Genomic DNA, 15,480 nt, shown 5'->3' on the forward strand with positions numbered 1-15,480 from the left:
GTCACCTGCTGCCACAGAGATGTGGCTTGGACCTGGTTGGCAGCAACAAAGACCCAAGAGGTAATGGATGCTTGGGGCGGCAAAATACATTGAAGTAACCAGTCACGTGATAACCTGGTACACCTGAATACCTGGGCTAGAGTTGTGCTCAAATGGCTGTAGGATTGAATATGCCCACTCAACACCTGTACTAAGCCAGGACAAAAATCAAGTCCCCCATCTGAACACCAGCTCTACCTTCATCATTGATGTACTCATTCCATTCAAAAGTGTTGTTGACCGTCACATTACTATACAGAGTTGCATTCGCCAACATGCCAAAGGTCCCATTGCCAAAGGGGTCACTATCATATCCAAAGGCATCCTCTTGGAAAGTGTCATTGATGGGGGGTGGCCATCGGACGCACTTATGCCTCAGATTCCCCATGAAGAGCTGCAGGCCGATGAGGGCAAAAACAGCCAAACAGAACACAGTCAGGATCATGACATCCGAGAGCTTCTTCACTGACTGGATCAAAGCACCCACAATTGTTTTCAGCCCTAGTTTGGGGAGGGGGGAAGAGAAACAGGCACTGGTGTTGGTTACAGCCAATAAGACAAGGCTTCCGACAGTTTAAATGTATTACATGTTCAGCTATGTCTTCTGTCAATCTTTGGTGAATGTGTTTTTCTTTGTTCTTTTAAACAGCAGGGAACAATATTTTGAGCAAAAGAAAGGCTCTATCTGCAGTTGCATTAGCAGCTTTTGTGGCATCAGTGGTGTGAGGCATTGAGCGCTGGAGCAAAGAAGACAAGTACACATATCTGGGGTAAAACATGCAACAACTTCATTGATTGCCGTCACTGGAGCACTGGCGCAACATAGGGTGCAGATCCAGCCATTGAACAACCCAACTGACATTCAATGGTGCCATGTACCCCAGCCCACCTGCTGGGCACCAACTGCAGGATGGCAGGTTGTGTAACCCCCTCCAGACGCTGCTCTGGTGGTTCCCCTGCTACAAGGGATGAAACTAGACAATGGCTCCTGAGCTGAGTGCATCCCTATTTGGCCCCCCAGGATCCCTTGTACAGCACAGCAAGGATGTTTGGGGAGAGTGGCAAGAAGTACTGCTACCACCCACACTGGAGAAAAAGGGAGGCAGGGGGGCTTCAGGTTTCTTTCTCACCTTCCCCTGTTCTGAAAATGACATACAATGTAATTTAAAAATAATTACATTGCATGCATCAGAAACTCATGAAAGAGTCTTTTAAAACTCACTTCTCTCTGGTGTGAATACTGATAGATGCTCTGAAAGAACTGTCCTTTCTTTTCCCCTCTCAATAATAATAGTAGCCGAGTAAGGCTTTTTAAAAAGTTCCTTACAGAATGGAATTGTAAAGTTTTTTAAATTAAATTTTAAATATGGGATTTCAATTTTGAAAATGTTTTCAGTTTGTGCGAATATTGAATTTTTACTTCTGCTTCACTATTTGTATTTCCCTTTTCCTTCCAAAAGGAGTGTTTTGGTTGGTTACGTGTTCTACAGGTTATGTTCTCTCTTTCACCCTTAAAGGAAACAAGAAGCAATTGGAACAAAATGGAAACCAAATCTTAAGTTGAGGCCTCTGCAAGAAAGAATCTGGATGAGGGGCAACCACAGCAGATACACCCCTAAAAGAGAAAACTGACTTGCACAAATGAGTAAGAATGTATTAAATGCTTCAGATGATGACTGTATTGACCTCCACTGTGTGATCTGCCTAGGGTCTCAGTGAGAATGCCAGATGATCAATAATGTAAATAAAATAAAAAAGAAGAGAATACCATTGAGTCGCAACTGACTCAGGGGGACTCCAGTCCTGGGATATTCCAGGAAAGAGAGGTGCAGAAGTGGTTTGTCATTACCTTCCTTCAGGGCTTTTTTTCAGCTTGAATGTGGTAGAACGGCCTGTGACCATTAAACTTTAAAATCCCCTCCTTGCTCCAGCTGACTGGCGCCAGTCAGCTGGAGCAAGGGGGGAGTTTAGATCACCAGCAGCGCGGAGGGCAATTTAAACTCCCCCCCTTGCGGGATCACTCCCAGGGGTAGCTGCGCCCTGTGCAATGATGTCACTTCCTGGAAGTGACATCATCATGAGTTCCACCACCTCTTTTCGCAGAAAAAAAGATCTGCCTTCCGTCATGTAGCAATTCTTAAACCTAGAAACACAGTCTCCATGTGCCCATCCAGGATCACTCACCTGGAATAACTGTGATAGTTTTAAGTGCTCGGAGAACCCGGAACGTCCGTAGAGCAGAGACATTGCCCAAATCCACAAACTCTGTGACATAACTAGAAAAGAAGGGGTGAGATAGCCATTACTTAAGAGGCAATATCCAGAAGGGGTAATAAGAGCTGTCAAGATAGCTGAGTTTTTTTGCAAATCTGGAAGAACAGCTCTGAAGCTGGACAGGTGAAACCAGTCTAAGGCTAAAACCCGCATCTGCTCCAGTCATGTAGAACAGATGGGCATATGTCCAACGTTAACAGCAAAATCAGAGCAGAACCCTGCCCTGTCCTGCTGCTTACCTGCCCATGGCCTCTCCTCTTGTGCTTTTCTGTTAGCTGAACTCTCCACAAACACATCCTTTCTATAGTTAGAAATCAGATCCCCACTTGACTGAGACTCCTGTCCCATCTGGGTTGGCCCTGGGTCAGGGTAATGAACCACCTTTAATCAGCTCTTTGGGTTGGCTGAAAATGCACAGAACTGCACACAATTCACAGGGAAATTAGGGACACGGACCTGCACCTTTGTTCCCCCATCGTAGGACATCTGTTGGTATGTTTCCTTTGAAGCAGAGTTGGTCTTAGTGATTCTGGGGCCCTAGGCAAACATCTAGAATGGGGCTGCAGAATCACTGACACCCCTCCCTTGGGCAACCCCAGCCCCTTGCATGGGCAAAACAAGAGGCAGGCCTTGACTAGTGGAAGCCTTTTCCAGGAGCCAGCTGCTGAAGCCTCTGGTGGAACAGGCACAATAGCTGCTTCTGAGCTGGCTGCCAGAGCCCCGAATGGAGGGGGTGCAAGTGACTATCACTGCAAGTGGGTGACTCTGAGCAGAGCAGGTGTGAGTGGTGGCAGCAGGAGCCTGGGCACAGTGGGAGTGAGTGGTGACAGCAGGAAACTGCTCTGTTTCTTCTTCCCTCCCTCAGTTTGGGGGTGCAGGGCGATGGATGGTCTGGGCCCCCCACAGCAGCTGCCCCTGTTGGCTGTTGGCCAACAGGGAACATTGCAGGCAGAGGGATGCAAGGTTTCTGAGAGAACTTTCTTATTTACAAACAGGGAGAACAGATGCTATAACAACAACAACAACATTTGATTTATATACTGCCCTTCAGGACAACTTAACATCCACTCAGAGCAGTTTACAAAGTGTGTATCCTCATGACAGTCACCCTGTGAGGTGGGTGGGGCTGAGAGAACTCCAAGAAGCTGTGACTGACCCAAGGTCACCCAGCTGGCTACAAGGGGAGGAGTGGGGAATCAAACCTGGTTCTCTGGATTAGAGTCCTGCCGCTCTTAACCACTACACCAATGAGGTCCCAGCATCCAGTACACAGGCTATGCATGAAAAAGCAAAAATAGCCCAATTTTTTAAATCTATAGGCCTGAATGGATGTTACAGGGAGAAAATGGCTGCATTGGAGAGTGGATTCTATGGAATTATAACCTGCTGAGGTCCATCCCCTCCCCGGGCTCTACTCCCAAATCTCCAGGAATTTCCCAACCCAAAGTTGGCAATCCTTCAAGCAGGGCCAAAGCAGTGTGTCTGTGGGCTCAGTGCAGATGTACCCTCCCATGCACACTGCCCCATCCCACCTACCTTATTCTGAGTCAAGAAGGAATGTTTTCAATTTTATTCCTGACATTACATGAACAAGCCATATAATGGTAAGGGGGCTTGCAACCCAGGCCACATCCACCCAGGACCCCCAGCTGTGCGAAAATGCAACCACCTCCTCCCTCAAGTCTGGATGCAACATACGCCATAACAATGACGCTGAAATCCAGCCAGTTCCATGGATCTCGCAGGAATGTAAAGTTGTCAATGCAGAATCCCCGAGCAAGTATCTTGATCATGGACTCAAAGGTGTAGATGCCTGTAAAAGTATATCTGTAAGTAGGGAAAGAGTCAGAAAGTGAGGGAAGCCAGAAATAATCACATGATGTATAAAATATTCATTTTAGAAAATTACATTTCAGCTTGCTAGTAAACATTTTGCATCATTTTCCCTTTCCCTGTTTGGTTGCTTGCTTGCTAAAGACCCCAGGTGAAAATACTGTTTCATCCTGGCATGGTCATGTGCTATGAGCTTTGCCTTGCAGGGCTCTGCCCACAAAGGCAAACAGCCCACCCAAAGAACGGGGAAAGAGACAAACCAGACAGCTGAGCCCAAATTTGATTTGTTGGTATGCACACATGTCATTTCCATTGCAAAACCAGCCTCAGCCCATGGCTGAAGGAAGTGCTGTGTTCTTTTAAAAATATATTTTCATGCTGCAGAATGGCCTCTGTTCACCTCTGAATAACCACAGCTTTCCCACACACCATCTGAGATTACAAGGAACACATTCCCAAAAGTCCATGTGCCTAGCAGCTGGAGGGAGGGGAGCCATCTTCCTGTCTCCTCCTTACCCAAGGGGTTTCATTACATGCGATGGTCAACGTGAGCTGGGTTGGGGGAGACCCCAACCTAGCTTGCATTTAATATGTGACCATACTCGCTTTCAAAATGGTTTGGGGGGAGGGGTGCATTCAAGAAAGCATGTGTGGAAGAAGAAGAGGCTTCGTTGGTCTCCACTTTTCACCCAGTGTGCTTTTGCATATAAAAAGGTCCATGGAGGGGGCTGTTCCTCTTACTGCCAATTCAGAGTGCCTGCCAATTCATCTGCAAATAAGACAAATAGCCTGCCCCCATGTTCCTTTTTTTACCTGCAAAAGCATGCTGGATGAAAAGCAGGTACCAGTGAAAGCTCTTCTGCAGCGCTGCGCCCACATGCTCAGAAACCCACCCACCCCTTGCATCATTTTGAAGGTGAGTGTTCACATGTTAAATGTAAGTTGGGTGGGGGTTTGCCCTAACCCAGCTCATCGTGATCATCTTACATAATTAGACCCTAGCTGTTTCACATAGAATTCCTATCCAGATCTTTATCCTGAAATTTTGACAGAGATCAAGGTGATTATAGTTTCTAAAAGCGTTCAGACCATACAGAATTCTTCATCCGGTCAATCATCCCCTTTTTGAATTGTCTGCTTATTCCTGCTCCACTCAGATTCCCTTTATTCCTCCACCTGAAGTTATAGGAACTAGGCAAAGAATCTGTAGAGGACAAAGGGAAGGAGAGGGAAGAAAAAGAAAATACTTACTCCACGTTCTTGGCCCAAGATGGTGGGTCACTCATGGCCATGAAGACACAGTTGGTTAAGATGGTTATCATTATAAACATGCTGAATAATTTGGAATGAAGTCAAGGAAATGCACTAGAATTTTACTGGAATTCTTATGACAAACCCATTTGATAAACTTGGGACAACATTAGTGCTGGTGCCAGCAGGGATTCCAAGTGATGGAGCACAAGCAACAGTGATATGCTAAACAAAGATACACTTCAAAATAGACATAGAAGGGTGCAACACTGCTGAAGAAAGCAGTGTAACTCTGTTATTCTTCCCCCCATGTGGCTTTGAGCTAGTCAACCTTTTAGAACCTGCAGGCACATTTAGAATTCTGACACAGGATGGTGGGCACAACCAAAAAATGGCTGCCACAGGAGATGGAGCCAATCAAAAAATATCAGGGAGCAATGCCTCAATCTAATAGTACCTCTTCAACATTTCAGGTAGAATCTTTATTTAACAGGGTGCCTTTTAATGTGCACATCCAATCAAACCAGCAGCCCCATCCTGCCCCTACACACTTTCTAAAAAACACTTGGCAGGTGGTCACCAGAGAAAGTATCAACAGGCACCACCTGGGGTGACCCCTGGGCTAGTACTTCTCAAGAAGCATACTCAAGGCAAACAGCATTTACAACTGAAGGGATTTTGAAAAACTGCAGGCTAGCTTGCTGTTCAGAGGAAAGCTGTCTGAAGTTCTACGGGGAACAAACTGATAGTTTAGGCAAATCAGCCTTTCTGACGACTGGATCCGACCCACCTTGCTTCCCCAAGCACCTGCACAAGATGGCACAAGGCAAGCACAAATGCCACATAACATTATTATCCACGATAAAGCTCTCACGTGTGGCCCTAAAAATAATCACCATTTGCCAAACATGGGCAAATGTTAGCAAGAAGACTACTAAAGACAGTGCAGCAAAAATTGTTGGTCAAGAAAATGGCATGAAGTAGCTGTCTCCAAACTCCCTCCCAGCATTAATGGCCAACATCTCAGGGTCAGACAAAGACAGCTCTAAGCCAGGAGTCTTCAGTTCATGCACTGAGACTCTCAGCGGGGTTGTGGATTGGGTTACTAAATCCAGGCTCAGAAATGTCTGGACATTTGGGGATGGAGCTCAGCAGGGTATAATGCCAGAGCGTTCACTTTCTAAAGCAGCCATTTTCTCTAGGGGAGCTGATCTCTGTCATCTGGAGATCAGTTATCATATTGGGAGATCTCCAGGCTTCACCTGGAGGTTGGCAAGCCTAGTTGTGGAGACCTCTGGCTGGTTCACAAGGTCCTCTAGAGCTGCTTTTTTGGGAGGGGCTTCTTTTCAGAAGAACATCTTCTGTGGAGAACAAGGGTGCCCATGCCACCTGCCAGTTTTGGCATGCATGCAAGCTGCAACAAGCAGGACAGTAAGGTGAGATCACAGAGCAATGCAATAGATTCCTCCAATTCCTCCATGGATCTGGCCCTGGACATTACTTGCTATGGTACACCTTCTGGTGCCCAGCTTGTGTTTCTGGGCTCTCTCAGTCGGCTGCCCACAGCCCAGCCTTCTCACTGGTGAGATCGTAAATCTGGTTCCCGCTCTTCCTGTCACACGACTGTCATGTGCTTGCAGCTCAGCGAGTCCCAGATCTGGAGAGGTTGAAGACTGCTGCTGTAAAGGGCACCTTCACAAAACGTGAAGCTGAGGTCCTGAATCTGCACTCCCACCACCCTACCAACATCTTGTCAAGGTCTATATTCTCTAGAAACAAATCCCCATAGTGACCTCCCCAGTTGGACCCATATCATTGTCCCAACCAGCATAAAGGATATGAATGTATCAGCACTTGGATGGCACCTCTCCGGACAATATTGAAAGGGTCTAACATATAGAGGGCAGGGGTAGCACTGAAACGGAAAATGGTCTTCCCTTTGTTGAGAATGATGTACGTCTAAGAAAGTGAAGAGAGAAAGAAAAAGCGTTCTAGTAGCATCCAGCCCAACTACAAATTATCTTCAAGGAATCATCTGTCTCTTATATCTAGATTGAATCATTTTATATTTTTTAATCTGCCTTGAATCTCAGTGAGTGAGAAAGGCAGGCTATGAGAGTGTTTGGGCTGGCAAGGTGAGGAGGGTGTACAATGGAGAAACTGCCATGAGTATAAATAGCTATGATCAGGGCTTTTTTTCAGGGGGAATGTGGTGGAACAGAGTTCCGGAACCTCTTGAAAATGGTCACATGGCTGGTGGCCCCACTCCCTGATCTCCAGACAGAGGGGAGTTTAGATTGACCTTCGCGCCACTCAGCGGCGCGGAGGGCAATATAAACTCCCCTCTGTCTGGAGATCAGGGGGCGGGGCCACCAGCCATGTGACCATTTTCTCTGAGGGCAACCCACTGAATTCCACCACCTCTTTTCCCAGAAAAAAATCCCTGGCTATGATGCAAGGGAATCTCCCCCCATGGTGTACAATAAATCTCAGTCAACAATTTGATAAAGGAATACATTCATTCAAGTAGAGTTCAGGAAGATTATTTATTGTATGAGTAGCACTTTAGCAGGTTTGCACTTTTTCCTTGCACTGTTTGTAATATATTGCTTTATCAGTGTTGACTGAGATTTATTGTACACCACGGGGGTAAGGTGAGAGAGGGTCCTAATGCCCCACAGGAGTCTGGCTTATTTCTAGCCATCAGTGGCATGGAGGGTGACTGGCATCCCCTGTGGGGTTGATGGGGAAAGCAAAACAGCCCTGGAAAAGGGCCCTGTCCCTCAGCTTACCCTTGCCCTGATCCTTCATGCTTCCCTGAAGGGAGCAAGGAGGCAGGTAGAAGAAAGGAGGTGCCCTGGTGACACACAGACATTTTAAATGTTAATGTTTTAATGTGTGATATTCACCACCTCGGGGACCCTATTTGGGTGAAAAGGCAGCATATAAATATTTTAAATAAGTAAAATAAATTTCAAAAGAGTGGTCAACAGCCAGCCAAGACACATGTGGGGGTAGATTGCAGGGCAGTGGGAGTTCTATTCGCAGGGTATGGATGGAAAGCAAAAACGCTGATTCTACGCAGGTTGTGGTCAGCGCCCAGATGCCGACTTCCAGGGCCTGTTGCCTTGAGTTCCAAGACCAAGCGGAAGGAATTAAAACTTTTCCAACTTCACACAGTTGAGGGGGCAGCAGATTAGAGGAGGGTATATTTTTCCGTGGCTACCAAGAAGTTAAATCTGAACACAGGACATTGGAGATGAAGAGTTAAACCCAGTTGCCTGCAGTGCCCTGAGGCAAATCCAGGCTTCACGTGCTTGCAATTGGCATTTTATGGATGGAAGATGAAGGCACTTGGGACTCTGACACTGGGAGGGCAAAAGGGTCCTTTGTGCTCTCAACCACTGTGCTATTTTGCCAGTGGCAGGAGCAAGGTTGTCAACTACAAGTTGGAGAATTCCTGGAGATTTGGGGGCAGAGCCTGGGGAGGGAGGGGTTTGGGGAGGGGAGGGACCTTGGAGAGCAATAATGCTATACAGTCCCTCCTCCAAAGCAACCATTTTCCCCAGAGAAACTGATTTCTGTTGTCTGGAGATCAGTTGTAATTCCAAGAGATCTCCAAGCACCACTTGGAGGTTGGCAGCCCTAGGCAGGAGCACCAGATGTGCTTTCTGCTTTGTATCAGTGCAGGTGCGTGGGTGGGTGGATGGATGGATGGTGGTATTACCACTCTCAGCTCAGTTGGAGTCAGGTGACGCAATGGGCCAAGATAGTTCCATCAAGGGGAGGGGAGTGAAAAATTACCAGCGCACTAAATATAATACCAAAGCATGTGTATAGACAGAAATACACATGGAATTGTAAAGCTCATAAAGAATAAGATCAAACTGGATAGACAAAATTGTAGCAATACTGTGCATTTCCAGAGATAAGGTAACCTTTAGTTGCAATCTGATTAGAAAAATTGGACCTTTGACTGCAGCCCTAAAAAGCTGGACTCTCTGCATAATTCTGTTATGTATTTGTACATGCAGTACAAGCACACCCACATTTGCATTACATTTAATGCGGTACTTATTTTTCACAGTCCCCTCTATTTTTGCTCATCCTTCCCCCCCTCACTCTCCATTTTGTTGGCAACATAATTCCACCATGTCCTATACAAGCTTGTGAGCAACTGGATAAACAATGAGCAGCTTCCAGACTGCTCCCCCATCCCCTGCTTTTCAGCTCTAACTATCTGCTTCCACCAGACTGACTGTCCTGATGGGTTCATTCTTCCTAGCCATGCTGCCAACACAATGCTTTGGCCATTTTCATTGCATTTATCAAAAAGCCATCTTTGTTCTCTGCTGTCATCAAGAAACTAGTGATTAACAGCAAGAAAGAGCCGAGAGAGGCTTATGGGGCCACTGTCAGGTCAAAAGGACTTTAGAAAGCCATAATGTGCTCTTAGAATGTGCATATCTGACAATCCTAAGGCCAGTCCTTCAGGGCCTCAATACTTCTCTTTCCTTCCCACCCAACACTTCCCACTCACCTTTTGATTCTTATAGAAGGGGTCTAGCTCTTCCAGGGGCACCCTAATTAACTCCGGGGGTGGGTCCCCATAAATCATCGGGAGGTTTTTCCCTTGTTCCAGGTCACTGCGGGGTTTGGGCTCTTGAGCTTCATCGAGAACCTCTTCATGTTGCTTCTTCTTGTCCTTGGCCTCCTGCTCTGCAATACGTTTCTCTATCGCTGCCAAGGACTCACGGGTGAACCGGCGCAAGCAGTCTGGACCAGGGATGTGGGGTGCGACTGCCATCTCGGCATTCTGCTCCTGGACCACCTCTGCCTGGCCTCACACAATGTGAGAAGGCTAGAAGGATAAAGGAGACAAAGCATGAGGTTGACTGTACCAATGCTAATTCATAATGGGCTTTAGATGGATTCCGACAACCAAGCAACAGCTGTTTCAGAAGCACCAAGTGGTGTACATCACCAGACGAGGTGGTGGTTATCTATAGATGGACTGACACATAGGAGATACTAGTCCTGTGGTGGTAGAATGCTGTCTTATGTGAAAAACAAAACCAAGCAGCAGTCCAAATGCAAAACTAGCTCCTGTGGGCAAAAGTTTCTAGCTCTGCCCTCCTCTTTGCTGTACTAAATTTCTCTTACAAGGAGTTGTTTATTTATATTGGGAAGATGCAAAAATGCTATCTATACTAGCAATCTGAAGTGGCACAGCTCATTTTAGCACCTTGCTCCTCACCACCACCGTCCCACTATTCTTCTGCCCCACATGGAAATCTAACCTAGATCTTCCAGCCATGTGGTTAGGGTTGCCCATCTCCAAGTGGGCCTGGAGTTCTCCCAGAATTAAAGCTGATCTCCAGATGACAGGGATCAGTTCCCCTGGAGAAAATGGCTGTTTTGAAGGATGGACTGTATGGCATTATACCCAACTGAGTCCCCTTCTGCCCTTCTTCCAGCTAAAGGCACTGCCCTGCATAAGAAGAGCATACCAGCAAAATTGCTTTCAGTGCCTTCTCTCCATCCACTGCCATCTCTTCTTGGCTCTGCAGCACCCTGATGGAGCCCTTCATTCCTGATTCATGTCCCAAGAAATTGCATTTGTTTAATTAATCCTGTCTGCTAATCCCACATGACTAGGGCTGCCAATCTCCAGGTGGGGTCTGGAGATCTGTAATTTGATTTCCTGGTCTCCAGACTACAGGGAATAGTTCCCCTGGAAAAAAATGACTGCTTTGGAGGATAGACTCCCCCACTGAGGTCCCTCCCCAAACCCTGCCTTCCCCAGGCTCCTCCCTCAAATCTTTAGGAATTTCCCAAGCTGGAATTAGCAGCAACCCTACCACATACACATCCTAGATCTGTGGCTGGTGATGCCCAGAGGCCTCTTAACATCCCTGCAGGTTGCTATGAAATCTGTTCTCCCTGGGTTGCCAGAGAAAGGGGCTGCCTCCTATGGCAAAATCTTATGGTGCTCAGCATGAACGAATGCCTTGTGAATCGGGCAGAAGCTGGCAGTGTTTGGTCAAAGGTGAAACCATAGCTGCCAGCTCCAGGTTGGGAAATTCTTGGAGATTTGAGGGAGAAGCCTGAGGAAGGCAGAGTTTGAGAAAGAAAGGGATCTCAGTGGGGTATAAAGCCATAGAGTCCACCCTCCAAAGCAGCCATTTTCTCCAGGGGAACTGATCTCTGTTGTCTGGAGATCAGTTGTAATTCCGGGAGACCCCCAGCCACCACATGGAGGTTGGAAACTCTATGTAAAGCCCAATGGGAAAGGAGTCAGAACCAAGAGTAAAAGCAGTCCTTGAACACTTTTGGCATACAGTTCTTCAGAATAGGGAGAATCCTTATGAGAATAATAGTTCACTTCCTTTTGTTCTGGCTCTCCACTTTAGATTTTATTCCTTTGCCTGGATACTTCAAAGAGGAGGCTGAAACCTTGAAACCTAAAGACCCGGAGGAGTGCGTATGGCACTTAACCAGGCTAGGCTAAGGTAGACCCAGGTTCAAATCTCCACTTGGGGATGAAGGTTGCTGCTGGTTGACCTAAACGGAATAAAACAAAGTCCAATGGGGCACCTCAGAGACTTACTTAACAACATTTATTTCAATAGCTTTTGTGAGTTGCTGCTTCAGGCCAGTCACACTTTCTTGGAGGCATTATGAGGATAAAATGGGGAAGAGAGGGTCACATGTGTCTCCCTGTGCTCCTTGGGGGAACTGTGGGATAAACATGTCCTAGACAGACCCAGCAGCTCCCTGGCTTGGCCTTTGTCCTGCTGAAGTTCATTTCCTTTTGCATTTTCCTAAGCAACGTCAACAACCCACAAGCTGAGTTTGCTGGATCAAGTTGCCAAGCCCTGAGCAAGGCAGCTTCTCAGGAAAGCAGGTGAAAGAACAAGAGATCATTAGATCAAAGGGATGGCAGGTGCTTTTCCCAGAAGGCAAAGAGATTTGCAAAACACCCCACCACTCTGATTTTAACCCAGCCTTTTGAAAGTCAATGAACATAAACTATGTGGACATGAATTCAAGGCTAGAACAGAGTTAGGGTTGCCAGCCTCCAGGTAGTGCCTGGAGATCTCCCGGAATTACAACTGGTCTCCAGGTCACAGAGATCAGTTCACCTGGAGAAAATGGCTACTTTGGGAGAGTGGACTCTATGGAATTATGCCATGCCAAGGTCCTTTCCCTCCCCAAACCCCACTTTCTTCAGGTTTCACCCCCTAGATCTCCAGGAATCTCCCATCTTGGAGCCGGCAACCCTAAACAGAGCAGTGGTTCAAGCCCCTATGAACCTGCATATCATTCACCATCACAGGCCTCAAGGCCTCTCAGCAAGGTCACGGGTAGGAAGTTTGAAATATGCACATTTTTGCCATTAAATAGTGCTCAGACATTTCTAATTCAGGCCATTTTTGTCCTTCAATTTTGTTCAGTTTTTTCTTCAATAATTTTACTCATTTTTTAAAGCTATTCAGAATTTTCAAATACTATTCTTGACTCATTGGCCTAGCTTTTTTTTATCCCATCTTTATTCCAAAGTAGTCAGGTTAAACGACACAATTTTTTTCCCTTTTGAATTTTATCTCCACAACAATCCTGTGAGGTAGGTTGAGCTGAGAGAGTATTCCTGCAATCAGGGTTTGGAATCCAAGTCTCCCCAGTGTTAGTCCAATTACTAGGCCACACGGGCTCTCCATTCCACATAGTAATTGAAATAGTGGTCTTTGGAGGGGGAGGGGAGGTGTGTAGCATTTTCTGAAGTAACAAATTCAGGTGTCTAGAATAGAGTTGCCAAATATAGGTCAGAAAATTCCTGGATATTTTGGTAGTGCAGCCTGGGGGGGTGTGGTGCTTGGAGAGGGAGGAGAGGTGTAGCATTTTCTGAGGTAAAAAATACAGGTGTCTAGAATAGGGTTGCCAAATATGGGTCAGGAAATTCCTAGATATTTGGGGGGTGAAGCCTGGAGGGGCTTGGAGAGGGGAGGGGCCTTAACTGGGTATAATGCCAGAGAATCCACCCTCCAAAGCAGGCATTTTCTCCAGAAGAACTAATCTCTTGAGCCTGAAGATTGGTTGTAATTCCAGGAGATCTAAAACGGCCCCACCTGAAGGCTTGCAACCCTAGTCTAGAAAACAACATACGTCTGCCATAAGTGTATTGCCTTGTGGACAGATAAATAATAATTATTCAATCATTTTATACGATGTTCTTGAGTGTTCAAAACTTTTCTCACCACTAATTTTGTGAATCCTTACTACAACTCTATAAGGCAGACCCATTTTCTCTCTCTATCATTTTTGCCTCAAAATAGAGTTGATTACAACATGTGACATGAGAGAGCCATGATCGCATGCCCCAGTATTTACTTGTTTGTACCTTAAAACAGGCACGAGGTTGTTCCAGATTTGATCAGAGAAACTGTGTGCACGACAGCAACAGTGTTTAACCCTCCCCATGCGGTTCTCTCAATCACTACAGATCGCCCTTAACCCCACAGAGAGAGAATACAGGTAGAGATGTTTCAGTGGCAGTTGGAATCTGGCTGTTTCTCCAGCTGCCCTGGGCCATCACAGGAGGGGTAGGGTTTCAGCAACAAGATGACTCAGGCCATTCCTCCCAAGGAAAAGGGGGGAAGAAGCCAGACTTGGCCCCACTGCCTGAGAGGCCAGCCCCACAGACGGGCCTCTCTCTTGTCCCCACTCCTCAGCCCTTCCCTGCACAGATAATTAGCCGCATCTACTCTTCAGCCCATTAGGCCAGATAAAAATTAATCTCTTCTCCTTCTGTTAGTTCAACTGATTTGGCCACACTTAGAAACAGATTGGCACCTGGCACACTTCCCGCAGCCTGGCTCAGTGAACAAGCAGGATCAAGCATCGCCAACAACGACATGCTCATCAGGCTAAATCTGTACAAGTAAATGATTGGGCTAGTGAAGACTTTTACATACATTTTTGCCCCTGGTTTGGTCATGTGTCATATTTGAGATCTGAAAAGATGGAATTGCATCCAGCCAGATTTCTCACTCTGTCTCCCAACAGCCTCCATCCTATCTCTCTTTTTTTAAATTTTAAAAAATGTTTTATTTAAATACAGAGCATAAAAGAAACAACAATACATAAAAATATATCAATACCTCTTAAAACACCAATAGATTCATACAGATCTTATTAAAATTAGAAACATAGGAATGATGGATATAAATTGAGAATGTATCAATTAACTATACAGTGTGTAACGAAATATACTAAACATAACTATGATATAATTCCTTTGGAATCTCCTTCTGTTCAGAAAGATAAGTTAAAATTGGTGACCAAATTTTCTTAAATTAGAAGGGTTTAGCTGATGTTGTCTGGTTCAAATTAAAAGTAAGTCTAGCTAAGACATACTGATTCCATAATCACGTATGCCACATCTGTAAGGTTGGGGCAGTAGAGGCTTTCCAGCAAAAGGCTATGGAAATTTTGGCTGCCGCTAAGAGAGTCACTATAATAGTCATCGTCCATTGGGATTGATCTACATCTCAATCTACTCCTAATAAGAGACACTCTGGATTATATCACTTTTGTGCATGCAGGTCCCCGATCCCCAGTATAGTCTTTTTCTGGTGGTCAAAGGGGACCCAATTTCCTTTTTCACCAGCAGGAAATCTGGTTAGGTCCAGCCCACTCCCAGGACCTGCATGGCTAAAGACCCTGGGATATTTGCCTATTATGTAAAGTGTTGGTTGACTCACTAATCTACTTCATAGAACGAACATTCATCTGCCTCTAGCTGGTGTAGTGGTTAGAGTACTGGACTCTATCTAGGCGACTCAGATTCAAGTCCTCACTCTGCCATAGAAGCTGGCTGGGTGACCTTGGGCCAGTCACACAAACTTAGCCTAACCTACCTCACAGGATTGTTATGAGGATAAAGCAGAAGAGAAAGGAACATTGTAGGCCACTGTGGGTTCCCACTGAGGAGAAAATACATGCATAAAAAAGTACATGCATACATACATATGCAAATATTTAAAAAGTACATGCATAAAAAAACATGCATACATACATATG

The 15,480-nt window shown here is 45.9% G+C and overlaps 1 protein-coding gene across 1 annotated transcript in view; it reads right to left on the reverse strand.

Moving 5' to 3' along the window:
* SCN4A (sodium voltage-gated channel alpha subunit 4) overlaps positions 1–15,480 on the reverse strand; it is a 95,373-nt gene that overhangs the window by 64,118 nt on the left and 15,775 nt on the right. The window contains exons 2-7 of the mRNA XM_054992505.1: positions 9,938–10,258; positions 7,238–7,356; positions 5,398–5,487; positions 4,012–4,140; positions 2,224–2,315; positions 238–540 (exon numbers count right to left, since the gene is read on the reverse strand). Coding sequence (XP_054848480.1) covers positions 238–540; positions 2,224–2,315; positions 4,012–4,140; positions 5,398–5,487; positions 7,238–7,356; positions 9,938–10,204 — 1,000 coding nt within the window. The 5' untranslated portion in view covers positions 10,205–10,258. The remainder of the gene's footprint in view (positions 1–237; positions 541–2,223; positions 2,316–4,011; positions 4,141–5,397; positions 5,488–7,237; positions 7,357–9,937; positions 10,259–15,480) is intronic.

The sequence above is a fragment of the Eublepharis macularius genome, chromosome 12, assembly GCF_028583425.1.
Source record: "Eublepharis macularius isolate TG4126 chromosome 12, MPM_Emac_v1.0, whole genome shotgun sequence".
NCBI classification, from domain to species: domain Eukaryota; kingdom Metazoa; phylum Chordata; class Lepidosauria; order Squamata; family Eublepharidae; genus Eublepharis; species Eublepharis macularius.